Source organism: Pseudophryne corroboree, chromosome 8 (genome assembly GCF_028390025.1).
Source record: "Pseudophryne corroboree isolate aPseCor3 chromosome 8, aPseCor3.hap2, whole genome shotgun sequence".
NCBI classification, from domain to species: Eukaryota; Metazoa; Chordata; class Amphibia; order Anura; family Myobatrachidae; genus Pseudophryne; species Pseudophryne corroboree.
Window position 1 is genome coordinate 287,760,385 of NC_086451.1, and position 14,728 is coordinate 287,775,112.

General features: G+C 45.5%; 2 protein-coding genes across 3 annotated transcripts in view; one reads left to right on the forward strand and one right to left on the reverse strand.

The window, feature by feature from the left end:
- The window catches only part of PSMD10 (proteasome 26S subunit, non-ATPase 10), a 58,092-nt gene extending 49,126 nt beyond the window's left edge, over positions 1-8,966 (reverse strand). Inside the window, exon 1 of the mRNA XM_063937282.1 lies at positions 8,757-8,966. Within this exon, the coding sequence (XP_063793352.1) occupies positions 8,757-8,873 (117 nt within the window). The 5' untranslated portion in view covers positions 8,874-8,966. The remainder of the gene's footprint in view (positions 1-8,756) is intronic.
- Positions 8,967-9,019: 53 nt separating this feature from the next.
- The window catches only part of ATG4A (autophagy related 4A cysteine peptidase), a 107,153-nt gene continuing 101,444 nt past the window's right edge, over positions 9,020-14,728 (forward strand). For both annotated transcript variants that reach the window (XM_063937279.1, XM_063937280.1), the window contains exon 1: positions 9,020-9,122. In XM_063937279.1, coding sequence (XP_063793349.1) covers positions 9,113-9,122 — 10 coding nt within the window. In that variant the 5' untranslated portion in view covers positions 9,020-9,112. The remainder of the gene's footprint in view (positions 9,123-14,728) is intronic.

Genomic DNA, 14,728 nt, shown 5'->3' on the forward strand with positions numbered 1-14,728 from the left:
TTGGTCTTGAAAATACAATCTGGAAACTGAGACTTGTGGTTCCACAGATCGGAGAACATAGCTGCGCACGAACTCTCTGTACAATATATATATATATATATATATATATATATATATATATATATTTATATTGCTGCGCCTAAATTTAGTGCCCCCCCTCTCTTTTTTACCCTTTTGTAGCTTGAAACTGCAGGGGAGAGCCAGGGAGCGATCCTTCCAGCGGAGCTGTGAGGGAAAAATGGCGCCAGTGTGCTGAGGGAGATAGCCCCGCCCCTTTTTCGGCTGAATTTTCTCCCGCTTTTTTTATGGATTCTGGCAGGGGTATTTATCACATATATAGCCTCTGGGACTATATATTGTGATTTTTTGCCAGCCAAGGTATTAATATTGCTGCTCAGGGCGCCCCCCCCAGCGCCCTGCACCCATCAGTGACCGGAGTGTGAGGTGTGCATGAGGAGCAATGGCGCACAGCTGCAGTGCTGTGCGCTACCTTGTTGAAGACCGAAGTCTTCTGCTGCCGATTTTCCGGACCATCTTCATGCTTCTGGCTCTGTAAGGGGGATGGCGGGGCGCGGCTCCGTGACCGGACGATCGAGGTCGGGTCCTGTGTTCGATCCCTCAGGAGCTAATGGTGTCCAGTAGCCTAAGAAGCCCAAGCTAGCTGCAAGCAGGTAGGTTCGCTTCTTCTCCCCTTAGTCCCTCGTAGTAGTGAGTCTGTTGCCAGCAGATCTCACTGAAAATAAAAAACCTAAAATATACTTTCTTTTCTAGGAGCTCAGGAGAGCCCCTAGTGTGCATCCAGCTCAGCCGGGCACAAGATTCTAACTGAAGTCTGGAGGAGGGTCATAGAGGGAGGAGCCAGTGCACACCAGTTAGACCAAAAGCTTTCTTTTAGTTGTGCCCAGTCTCCTGCGGAGCCGCTATTCCCCATGGTCCTTACGGAGTCCCAGCATCCACTTAGGACGTCAGAGAAACCTTGGTTTTGTAGTTGAAGTGGAAACATAGAAACATAGAATTTGTCGGCAGATAAGAACCACTTGGCCTGAGTCTGTACCAGTTTTTGAACTGCTGCTTGTAAGGTTATACTTGCTTCTTGAGAAGCTGGCAAGCCTGATTTGAAGAATCTGTGAGGTGGGAGTTTCTTAAACTTCAGTCTGTAGCCCTGGACGATAAGATCTTTTACCCATGAATACAGGCATGATGTGGTCCATATGTGACTGAAATATTGTAACCGGGCTCCCACCTGCCTGTTGACCAGGCAGTGCGGTCCACGTCATGCTGAAGGTTTTGCGGAAGCAGAACCCGAGGTCTGATCCTGTGAGCCTGTATTTGCAGGTTTTTCTTGGCTTATCTCTATTGCCTTTGAAGGCAGTAGAAGAACCATTAGACTTACCCTTAAACTTCGCTGTCCGAAAGGACTGCAAAGTTGGTGCAGAATACGATTTTCTAGCCGGGGATGCTGCAGAAGGAAAGTATGTAGGCTTATCCGCCGTAGCCTTGGATATCCACGTATTCAGTTCATCTCAAACAGGGCTTCACCTGTGAAAGGTAGGCTTTCCACACCTTTCCTGGAATCTGCATCCGCAGTCCACTGGCGTAGCCACAAGCCCCTGCGTGCTGACACTGCCATAGCACTGGTGCGTGCATTGAGTAAACCAATTTCCTTTATGGCCTCCACCATAAAGTTAGCAGAATCCTGTATATGCTGTAGGAGTAAAATTATCTCCCCCCCTGGACAAGGAATCTAACCTGTCAATTAGATTACCTTACCATTTTGCAATGGCCTTAGTGATCCATGCACAAGCTATAGTGGGTCTTTGGGCCACTCCCGCCGCTGTGTACAGAGATTTGAGAGTGATCTCAATCTTGCAGTCTGCAGCATCCTTCAATGAAGCTGCCCCAGGAACAGGTAAAACTATCTTACGTGACAGCCTGGAAACCGATGCATCAACTATCGGTGGGTTTTCCCATTTTTTCTATCGTCCTGGGGAAATGGGAAGGATGTAATTAACCGTTTTGGAATCTGAAACTTCCTGTCAGGGTTAACCCAAGTTGCTTCAAAGAGGGAATTTAATTCCTTAGAAGCAGGGAAAGTAGCAGAGGATTTCTTTTTCACATTAAAAAAGGATTCCTCCTCGTCCTCTGACACTATGGGGTAAATTTACTAAGATTCGTATTTTCCCGTTTCAGGTCAAAGTTCAATCACGAATGACATCGAAAGTGTAAAACTGCAACTTTTTGAATTGATTACGACTAATTTACTAAGCTGTCGTATTCGGGTTTTTCTTTTGTTCCGATGTCGATGTCATTCGTGGTTTTTTTTCTATTTTTACGGCAGTGATTAGCAAAACACTGCCGACTTTTTTTACAATCAATCTCGGCCGGATCTGTGTGATCCGTGCTGGGGTTTTTTTTTTTTTTAATTAAACACTGTAAAATAATAAAAAAAAATGCGTGGGGTCCCCCCTCCTAAGCATAACCAGCCTCGGGCTCTTTGAGCCGATCCTGGTTGCAAAAATATGGGGGGAAAAATGACAGGGGTTCCCCCATATTTAAGCAACCAGCATCGGGCTCTGCGCCTGGTCCTGGTCCCAAAAATACGGGGGACAAAAAGAGTAGGGGTCCCCCGTATTTTTAAAACCAGCACCGGGCTCCACTAGCTGGACAGATAATGCCACAGCCGGGGGTCACTTTTATATAGTGCCCTGCGGCCGTGGCATCAAAAATCCAACTAGTCACCCCTTGCCGGGGTACCCTGGGGGAGTGGGGACCCCTTCAATCAAGGGGTCCCCCCCCCCCAGCCACCCAAGGGCCAGGGGTGAAGCCCGAGGCTGTCCCCCCCCATCCAATGGGCTGCGGATGGGGAGGCTGATAGCCTTTGTTGTAAAAGAAAAGATATTGTTTTTAGTAGCAGTACTACAAGTCCCAGCAAGCCTCCCCCGCATGCTGGTACTTGGAGAACCACAAGTACCAGCATGCGGCGGAAAAACTGGCCCGCTGGTACCTGTAGTACTACTACTAAAAAAATACCCAAAAAAAGACAAGACACACACACCGTGAAAGTATCATTTTATTACATACATACACACATACTTACCTTAAGTTCCCACGCAGGTCGGTCCTCTTCTCCAGTAGAATCCAAGGGGTACCTGTTGAAGAAATTATACTCACGAGATCCAGGGGTCCAGGCTCCTCGGGAAATCCAGGGGTAATCCACGTACTTGGAAAAAAAAAAAAAACGGTGTCCCGACCACGAACTGAAAGGGGACCCATGTTTGCACATGGGTCACCTTTCCACGAATGCCAGAAACCCACTCTGACTTCTGTCTAAGTGGGTTTCTTCAGCCAATCAGGGAGCGCCACGTTGTAGCACTCTCCTGATCAGCTGTGTGGTCCTGTCCTCACTGACAGGCAGCACACGGCAGTGTTACAATGTAGCGCCTATGCGCTACATTGTAACCAATGATGGGAACTTTCTGCTCAGCGGTGACGTCACTTTAGGTCAACCGCAGGGCAGAAAGTTCCCATCATTGGTTACAATGTAGCGCATAGGCGCTACATTGTAACACTGCCGTGTGCTGCCTGTCAGTGAGGACAGGACCACACAGCTGATCAGGAGAGTGCTACAACGTGGCGCTCCCTGATTGGCTGAAGAAACCCACTTAGACAGAAGTCAGAGTGGGTTTCTGGCATTCGTGGAAAGGTGACCCATGTGCAAACATAGGTCCCCTTTCAGTTCGTGGTCGGGACACCGTTTTTTTTTTTTTTTCCAAGTACGTGGATTACCCCTGGATTTCCCGAGGAGCCTGGACCCCTGGATCTCGTGAGTATAATTTCTTCAACAGGTACCCCTTGGATTCTACTGGAGAAGAGGACCGACCTGCGTGGGAACTTAAGGTAAGTATGTATGTATGTGTGTATGTATGTAATAAAATGATACTTTCACGGTGTGTGTGTCTTGTCTTTTTTTGGGTATTTTTTTAGTAGTAGTACTACAGGTACCAGCGGGCCAGTTTTTCCGCCGCATGCTGGTACTTGTGGTTCTCCAAGTACCAGCATGCGGGGGAGGCTTGCTGGGACTTGTAGTACTGCTACTAAAAACAATATCTTTTCTTTTACAACAAAGGCTATCAGCCTCCCCATCCGCAGCCCATTGGATGGGGGGGGGGACAGCCTCGGGCTTCACCCCTGGCCCTTGGGTGGCTGGGGGGGGGGACCCCTTGATTGAAGGGGTCCCCACTCCCCCAGGGTACCCCGGCCAGGGGTGACTAGTTGGATTTTTGATGCCACGGCCGCAGGGCACTATATCAAAGTGACCCCCGGCTGTGGCATTATCTGTCCAGCTAGTGGAGCCCGGTGCTGGTTTTAAAAATACGGGGGACCCCTACTCTTTTTGTCCCCCGTATTTTTGGAACCAGGACCAGGCGCAGAGCCCGATGCTGGTTGCTTAAATATGGGGGAACCCCTGTCAATTTTTTCCCCATATTTCTGCAACCAGGATCGGCTCAAAGAGCCCGAGGCTGGTTATGCTTAGGAGGGGGGACCCCACGCAATTTTTTTTAATAAAATAACAACTTTCCCACCCCTTCCCACTGATATACATGCACGGATCTCATGGATCCCTGCATGCCTATCCAATCACGGAAAAAAAAAGTAGGTCTGTTTTTTTTTAGCACTTTTTTACGAGTTGTAATTTTTCACGGCAGTGTTTGTTTGTTTTTTGCTTTGCACTTCTTAGTAAATGACCGAGATTCATACTTAAACAGCCGCGTTTTGACCGATGGTGTATTCATTCGTAATTTTTTACTTGGACTTGCAAAAAATTACGAATGCCCTCATCTCTGCCGTGATTAGTGTTTAGTAAATTACCGAGATGACACTTTGATGAAAAAACGGCATCTCGGTCAAAATCGGGAGCTTAGTAAATTTCCCCCTTTGTCAGGAATGTGCAAGACCTCTCTTATAGCTTCAATCAGGGCCTGTATTCCCTGTGCTAAAGCTGCATCCCCTCCACTAAGTCCAGCTCCCCCTCATGCCCTTTAATGAATCTAACCAAACAGGTTCAGATCCACTAGCCTGAGAATGTGTACTATCCTGAGTACACAGCAGTGATTCCCCAGTTTGAGAAAAGCACTCTACTGTGCATGATACACTCCTTTGACATGATAAATGTAAAAGAACACACACACACACACACACACAGAGTGAGGAATAGGTTAAAGCACATTAACCCACACAGAACCCTTCTAGGGAGACACAGAGTATCGGAGCCAGCCACACAGCGCCCCTATAGCTAAAGTATAGACTTAGCTGGGTCGCAAACTAAGTACCCTTAATAGGGCTTAGTACACCAAATTATTGCTCCCCCCCCTTTGCTATGACGCCCTGGTACCGCGGAGGTGCTCTGGAGTCTGCGTGGAGGAGCTTCGCTTTCCTGTCAGGCTTACTGTTAAGCTGCAGAAGGAAAATGGCGCTGGTGAGCCGCTGGATCCGCTCATAGTGAAGGCCCCATCCCCGTAATGGCGCGTGGTCTTCCCGCTTTTTATACTGGTTGAGGTGCATAATAAGGGTTACAGTGGGTTAAAACCCCTGTAATATGTGCCAGTTGTGGGTAATAGTAGTGGCTCCAGCCGCCCCTCACAGCGGTCACACAGTGCATCTGAAGCCTGGAGCGCAGCGTGCATGCAGCGCTGCGCTCCTACCCTTATGCCATCATTACAGCCAGCGACCCGCTAATCGGGAAGCCAGCCACCTACTCACCACTCTTCTGGCTCTGTTAGGGGTGGCGGCGTGCTGCGGTCTGTACGCTCGCCGTGGTGGAGCTTGCAAATAGGACCCTCAGGAGCTCAGTATCCTTTCAGCAGGGAACGGGACCATTAACCCTAGGGAGGTTGGGCCATTCCCCCCCTAAATCCCACGAAGCAGGCAGGCTGGTGCCAGCCAGACCTGCCTGAAAACAATAAAATAGAAAATAAATGCTGAAAACTCTTCAGGAGCTTCCCAAGCGTAACCGGCTCCTCCGGGCACATTTTCTAAACTGAGTCTGGTAGGAGGGGCATAGAGGGAGGAGCCAGAGCACACTATTGATTTCTTAAAGTGCCCAAGGCTCCTAGTGGACCCGTCTATACCCCATGGTACTAATGTAGACCACAGTATCCTCTAGGACGGAAGAGAAAAGATTTTCATTTCGCAATAATGAACATCTATAGTTCTTCTGAGACAATCAATAGAGGGAGGTGTTGTTTACATCAGGTGCATTACAATTAAAATTGGCAAACAAGACTAGATAAACCACTTGTGATGTCCATTACAGGGTAATGTTACTATGGCACAATGAATACTGATTTAATAGTGTGGTGTATATAGTTTTAAATAAATACATTGAGCATTTTGGAATGTGAAAAGGAACAACTGTCATACAGTAAATACATTCCCAACATCCGCTTCTACAAGTACACATACAGTTGTGCTCATAAGTTTACATACCCTAGCAGAATTCGTGATTTTCTGGCCATTTGTCAGAGAATATGAATGATCACTCACAAACTTTTCTTTCACTCATGGTTAGTGGTTGGGTGATGCCATTTATTGTCAAACAACTGTGTTTACTCTTTTTAAATCATAATGACAACAGAAACTACCCAAATGACCCTGATCAAAAGTTTACATACCCCAGAGATTTTGGCCTGATAAAATGCACACAAGTTGACACAAACAGGTTTGAATGGCTACTAAAGGTAACCATTCTCACCTGTGATCTGTTTGCTTGTAATCAGTGTGTGTGTATAAAAGGTCAGTGAGTTTCTGGACTCCTGAAAGACCCTTGCATCTTTCATCCAGTGCTGCACTGACGTGTCTGGATTCTGAGTCATGGGGAAAGCAAAAGAATTGTCGAAGGATCTACGGGAAAAAGTAATTGAACTGTATAAAACAGGAAAGGGATATAAAAAGATATCCAAGCAATTGAGAATGCCAATCAGCAGTGTTCAAACTCTAATTAAGAAGTGGAAAATGAGGGATTCTGTGGAAACCAAATCACGGTCAGGTAGACCAACAAAAATTTCAGCCACAACTGCCAGGAAAATTGTTCAGGATGCAAAGAAAAATCCACAAATAACTTCAGCTGAAATACAGGACTCTCTGAAAAAAAAGTGGTGTGGTTGTTTCAAGATGCACAATAAGGAGGCATTTGAAGAAAAATGGGCTGCATGGTCGAGTCGCCAGAAGAAAGCCATTACTACACAAATGACACAAAGCATCCTGCTTACAATACTCCAAACAGCACAGAGACAAGCCTCAAAACTTATGGAACAAAGTCATTTGGAGTGAGGAGACCAAAATTGAACTTTTTGACCACAACCATAAACGTTACATTTGGAGAGGAGTCAACAAGGCCTATGATGAAAGGTACACCATTCCTACTGTGAAACACGGAGGTGGATCGCTGATGTTTTGGAGATGTGTGAGCTACAAATGCACTGGAAACTTGGTCAAAATTGATGGCAAGATGAATGCAGCATGTTATCAGAAAATACTGGAGGAAAATTTGCACTCATCAGCCCGGAAGCTGCGCATGGGACGTACTTGGACATTCCAACATGACAATGATCCAAAACACAAGGCCAAGTCGACCGGTCATTGGCTACAGCAGAATAAAGTGAAGGTTCTGGAGTGGCCATCTCAGTCTCCTGACCTCAATATCATTGAGCCACTCTGGGGAGATCTCAAACGTGCAGTTCATGCAAGGCAGCCCAAAAATTTACAGGAACTGGAGGCTTTTTGCCAAGAAGAATGGGCAGCTTTACCATCTGAGAAAAAAAAAAGAGCCTCATCCACAACTACCACAAAAGACTTCAAGCTGTCATTGATGTTAAAGGGGGCAATACACGGTATTAATAACTGGGGTATGTAAACTTTTGATCAGGGTCATTTGGGTAGTTTCTGTTGTCATTATGATTTAAAAAGAGTAAACACAGTTGTTTGACAATAAATGGATTCACCCAACCACTAACCATGAGTGAAAGAAACGTTTGTGAGTTATCATTCATATTCCCTGACAAATAGCCAGAAAATCACAAATTCTGCTAGGGTATGTAAACTTATGAGCACAACTGTATATACGTATACAAAACACAGTATAGGTGCCAGCATTTTATAATCATTTCCAGGCCCTTTATCTTTACTACCGAGTCAGCTGGGGTGATTAGTCACTAGGTTCTGCGCCATATTTTAGCCTGCACTCCGTAGAGCTACAAACAAGCAAGACTTTAGTACCCTAGTGGATGGAAATTTGCACAGCTGCAGATAGCGTAAATGTATGACAGAACCTTGGACTGAAGGACTGAACTGAATCTGCGCCCCAGTCTCGGCTCCCCACTTGTGGAAAGTCCTGCAGGACACTAAACAACCCATTATGTGATATACTGCGAATTTAAGAATGCATGTTGCTTCCAAAATAAAAAACTTTTATCGTAGGAGTGCCGTGAAATAAAATGCTGATACTCTAGGGTGCCGTGATGCAAGGAAGGTTGGGAACCACTGGGCAATATGTTATTTTTTAAGATTTTGCTTTTAAACGATATTTTGCTTTTATCTGATACACACATATGGCTCTCAGTAGACAGCAAATGTAGTCTACCTTTGGGAAGCATGGCATGCTGAGATTTGTAGTTCCAAAGCTACAGAGCTGGAGAGCCAGAGAATGCCTAAGCCAGTGGTACATTGATTAAAAGCACTACTTGATGTATTACACTTACCTGGTCTGTCCTGGTGGCCTGAGACTTATCTGCTAGGATCCTGTTCCTTATCTCCTCCAGTTTCCCCCCGTATGCCAGGTTACACACCTCCACATCCGAGACCCTCACCTCCTCCATGCTGACTCAGGTTAAGAAGCCGCCTGGCAGAGACGACCAATGACCACGTCCCAAAGAATCGACGCGTGAACATGAGTTAGACAATAGCGCACTGAATCACGGGAAATGTGGTGCCTGCTTGGCGTGACGCAATCAGGTACAGCCCGGCTAACCTAAGACCTGAACTACATCTCCCAAGGAGCATTGCGCCATCTGTTGTTCTGGATGAGGCTGCGCCGGTCCCTGGGTGACAGGGCAGGATGGAGGCCGGTAAGTTTCCCGGACTGAAAGGTGTTCAAATAGCCATTAACTCACGCTGTAGAAGCCAGGGGGTAATCGTGAAAGATGTTACAGAGTCTGACAGTCAGGATTGGAAGATTGTCAGCTCTTGGGCCTAATGTGCCCAGTTGCCTTATATTAATGTCTAATAATTTATACAGTAGGTACAGGCTGCAGCCTCCTCCTGTCTGTTATGATGTGGGCGATACTTGCATGTAGTCATCTAGCTATGTAAGGTCAGAAGGGGTTAATGAGCGAAGCTAGGCTGCGACCAGATCTAACACAGTTCCCTATTACAGCAGGTCACAATAAATAGGGAAGTATAATTTTGTAAGGTAACTGGAATGAGGAAGGTGACAGAGGAATTGGCCATTAAATAATGAATAATTAGACTTTGCTTGTTTAGCGTACCGTGCTTGCTAGTTTAGTTCTATAGCTGTACTAGCTTTTTTAACTATCTTATTTACAATAACAATTGAAGTTATGAATGGGATGTAGTGTACATGATCGCTGTTTCACCTGGTAATTTTCCTTTTACTGACCAGTGCTGCATCTTCTGTGTATTGGATGCAGTGCTAACTGGGTCATGTTCACGAGGTTGAAGTTAGCTTCTTATTCGGCCAGCTTCTTATTTACTTCTTATTCAAGCTCCAGCTTCTTATTCAGATCATTCAGTGTTGCAAGGGTTAATGAGTCTTGGGCAACAAATTTGACATATGAAATCAACAGAGAAGGGTCCCTTGCATATGATCCACATGTGCTTTGCCTTGCCCAAATCTGGATTGGGCATGAAATACACTGGCAAAGTGGGCACATACACCATAAATTGCCATTTTGAATAAGTAGCTGTAGTTCTGCAAGAGTTAACAAGTTGCGGGCAACAAATTTGACACTTGAAATCAACAGAGTGGGTTTAATTGCATATGACCCGCTTGTATTTTGCCTTGCCCAACGCTGGTTTGGGTATGAAATACGCTGGCAAAGTGGTCATATACACCATCATTTTCTATTTTGAATAAGTAGCTGTAGTTTTGAAAGGGTTAACAAGTCTCGGGCAACACATTTGAATCCTCGAATCAACAGAGGGGGATCACTTACATATGACCCACGTGTATTTTGCCTTGCACAACTCTGGATTGGGCATGAAATACACTGGCAAAGTGGGCACATACACATAAATTACCATTTTGAATAAGTAGCTGTAGCTCTGCAAGGGTTAACAAGTCTCGGGCAACAAATTTGACACTTGAAATCAACAGAGTGGGGTCAATTGCATATGACCCGCTTGTATTTTGCCTTGCCCAACGCTGGTTTGGGCATGAAATACGCTGGCAAAGTGGTCATATGCACCGTAATTTTTTATTTTGAATAAGTAGCTGTAGTTTTGCAATGGTTAACGAGTCTCAGCCAACAAATTTGAATCCTAAAATCAACAGAGTGGGGTCACTTGCATATGACCCACATGTATTTTGCCTTGCCCAACGCTGGTTTGGGCATGAAATACGCTGGCAAAGTGGTCATATACACCATCATTTTGTATTTTGAATAAGTAGCTGTAGTTTTGAAAGGGTTAACGAGTCTCGGGCAACACATTTGAATCCTCAAATCAACAGAGGGGGATTACTTGCATATGACCCACATGTATTTTGCCTTGCACAACACTGGTTTGGGCATGAAATACGCTGGCAAAGTGGGCACATACACCATAAATTACCATTTTGAATAAGTAGCTATAGTTTTGCAAGGGTAAACGAGTCTTGATCGACAAATTTGACACTTGAAATCAACAGAGGGTGGTCAATTGCATATGACTCACATGTATTTTGCCTTGCCCAACACTGGTTTGGGCATGAAATACGCTGGCAAAGTGGGCATATACACCATCATTTTCTATTTTGAATAAGTAGCTGTAGTTTTGCAAGGGTTAATGAGATCACCATGAAAAAGTTAGTTTTTTGGTGTCAACATGGACCCCAATTAGTGTAACGCCTACCCTCGCATGGCTTGCTAAACTCGCCATGCTTCGGGCACACTGTTGGAATCTCACGCTATACCCACGTGGTTCATAAAGTAAGAATATGAAAAACACATGTTGACCCTTTCCTGTGTCGACGTTTTTTTTTGTATAATCTGTTTTTATTGTAACAATACAGACTTATAACAGGTTGCAAACATTTCTGGGTAACAATCAATGGCAAAATGATGTGACAACATGAGCGTACACAGATTGATAATCGCATGTTCAGTACAGTTACAGTCCGCATTAACATTTTGGGTTAAGGAGGCATAATAAAGGATAGGTATATAACATGAGAAAAGAAAAAGAAAACATCAAAGGGGTGAGGTGGCTGAACCGAGTATGTTAAGAAAAGGAGAGTAAGCTATGTGCAATGATTCAATAATTAAGCTTATTCGTCTAGGATCCCATATAGGTTGAGTCAAAAAGCCGTTTCCGTCAACTACTCTATTTCGCAGAGGAAATGTAAGTCTTATATGAGTCAGATGTTTTATAGTCTATCCAAGGCCACCACACAGCAGTAAATTCCGAGCGCCTGTCCCCGGCGCTCATTAATACATCTTCCATGTTCATGTAATAATCTAGTCTGGAGAACCAGGTATGCCTTGTGGGAGGACTGACAGATTTCCACATTGTGGGGATCACTGCTCGTGCGGCATTGCCCAGGTGTCGTAATAACGATGACTTGTAGGTAGAAATTGGGGTAGTGGAATGATTTAGTAACCAAAAGGCCGGGTCAGATGGGACGGAAGTATGTAAAACAGCACCGGAGATAGAAATTACGTCATCCCAGTAGTTTTTAATAAGGGGGCAGGTCCACCAGATGTGTAGTAGAGAGCCTAGGTCCCCATGACATCTCCAGCAGATAGGTGAGATGGATGGGGAAATGACGTGTAAGAGAGTGGGGTGTCTGTACCATCTCATCAGGATCTTATATTGCGTTTCTCTAACCTGGATACAGATGGAGCTCTTATGGGTTTTAAGAAAGATAGAGTCCCATTCCTTGTCTGAGAGTGAGATGTTTAGATCCCTCTCCCACTTTTGAATAAAATGGGGAGGTGTCAGGGAGTCAGATGCACCTAGGAGTTTGTACAGGGTGGAGACAGTGTGTACGGGAGTCATAGGAGCCACGCACATTTTTTCAAACGCGGTCATTTCCCTTGAAGCCTCACGGTATGCATTATCTGTGTGTAGGAAGTGTCGGACCTGCAGGAATTTCCAGAAATCTGTCTGTGGGATCTCCTATTTCTCCCGTATCTCCGAGAACTGTTTAACCCCAGATGGGTGGACCAACTGCCCCACTCTAAAGAGTCCCTCTAGCGCCCAATTTTGATAATATCCCAGTGAGAGGCCAGGTGGAAAGGTCGGATTGCTGAGAAAGGAGGTGAGGGGGCCAAAGACAGAAGAGATACACGATCTTCGTCGTGTCCCCTTCCAAAAAGAAAGTGTAGGAGTAATGGTCGGGTGAGGGCGTTGTAGTTTGGGCAAGGTCGGGAGCCACGGGAATATTTCTGGGAACAGTTGTAAGCATAAACCTTCTAAGACCACCCATTGTTTAACCTCTCGGCTCCTGGTCCAATCTAAGACTCTGTTTAAGAGGATTGCTTGGTAATAAATTTTAATATCTGGGAGCATGAACCCACCTTTTTGAGGTGGTCGAGTCAGGATAGATCTACTGATCCTAGGTCTCTTACGACGCCAAATAAATTGCTGGATCAAAGATCTCACAGTCCGGAACCAGGAGTCGGGGATCTGAATTGGTAAGGTCTGAAGGAGATAGAGCAGTTTGGGTAACGTGTTCATCTTTACAACGTTAATTCTACCTAGCCAAGAGAGATTATGATATTGCCATCTGCAATAGTCGTTTCTGATGGCTTGGAGAATGGGGTGGAAGTTCAAGGACAATAGACGTGAGGGGTCGCTGGATAGCTGAACTCCCAGGTAAGTGATGTGGGAGTCTCTCCACTGAAAGGGAAATGTGGCTTTCAAGTCGGTTAAGACCGAATGGGGGGTTGAGACATGAAGGGCATAGGATTTGGATGTGTTGATTTTAAAACCCGACAGGGAGCTGAAAATGTCCAACTCGCTCATCAGGTTGGGGAGCGAGAGTGCGGGGTCTGTGACCGTCGTCAGCAGATCATCTGCAAATAGAGCAAGTTTATAATCTATATCTCCTACTTGTAGTCCTTTAATCTTGTCATTAGCCCTAATCGCCCTGGCCAGGGCTTCAATACAAAGGACGAAAATCAGGGGGGACAAGGGGCAGCCCTGTCTCGTTCCATTACTGATAAAAAAGTTATCAGAGAGGGTCCCGTTAACCCGTACTTTAGCTGATGGTTGTGTATACAAAGATAATATTCTATGGAGGGCTCGTGGGCCCAACCCAATATGCTCCAGCACCGCTCTCATGAAGTCCCAACTTACCCTGTCGAAGGCCTTTTCGGCATCTGTAGACAACAGTACAGTGGATGTCTTACTGCTAGAGGCCAAATGGATTAAATTGAGGAGTTTAGTCGTGTTATCTTTAGCTTCACGACCGGGTACGAAGCCCACTTGGTCGTTATGGACGAGCGACGGGAGAAAGTCATTCAATCTAAGAGCCATTAACTTCGCAAAGAACTTGAGATCTAGATTAAGTAGGGAAATTGGTCTGTAACTGGGGCATACTGAGGGGTCCTTTCCTTGTTTAGGAATCACCGTGATGTGGGCCTCAAGTGATTGTCTAGAGAAGTGGGTTTCGGCGGATATGGAGTTAAAAGCCCGCAATATTTTGGGAGCAAGAACTTCTTTAAACATCTTATAATAGGTGGCTGTGAAGCCGTCTGGGCCCGGACTTTTACGTAGGGGAGCGGTAGAGATAACATGTTCCACCTCGTTTAAAGTGAAAGGTACTTCTAAAGATTCCCGAGCAGATTGTGATAGTTGAGGAAATGCCACATCGGCTAGATATTTCCTGGCTCTCAACATATTGGAGAGGGGATCGTGGGCCTGGGAAGGGTTACCTAGGTTATATAGAGTATTATAATAGTTTTTAAAGCATGCTGCTATCTCCGGAGATTTAAAGCATGTGGAGCCCGTGTTATTTTTCATTGAAGGAATGAAGGAGGCCAATCTCTGGGATCTAAGTGCTTGGGCCAACAGCCTACCTGGTTTATTCCCCCACTTATAATATTTACTATTACATCTGCGTAGGGTGGCTTGAGTTTTGTTATTAAGGGTTGTTCGGAGTTGTGCTCGGGCCGCAGACAGCTCCACCAAGTCTGATGGGGTCAGGGAGGATTTGTGGCGGGTTTCTAAGGCATGAATTTTATGTAATAATGTAGTGATCAAGGCCTGACTGTTTTTCTTCACAAATGAGCCTAATTGGATTAGTTTACCCCGTATAACACATTTGTGGGCCTCCCAAATCGTAATTTCAGACACCTCTCCTGTATCGTTGATATCAAAGTAGTCGGACAGTGCCTTATCCAGTTCTTATTTGCAGTATGTATCATATAAGAGTGATTCATTGAGGCGCCAGGTCCAAGGACCGGGGGTTCGAGAGGGGGCCGATAGGGACAAGGATACTGGGGCATGATCA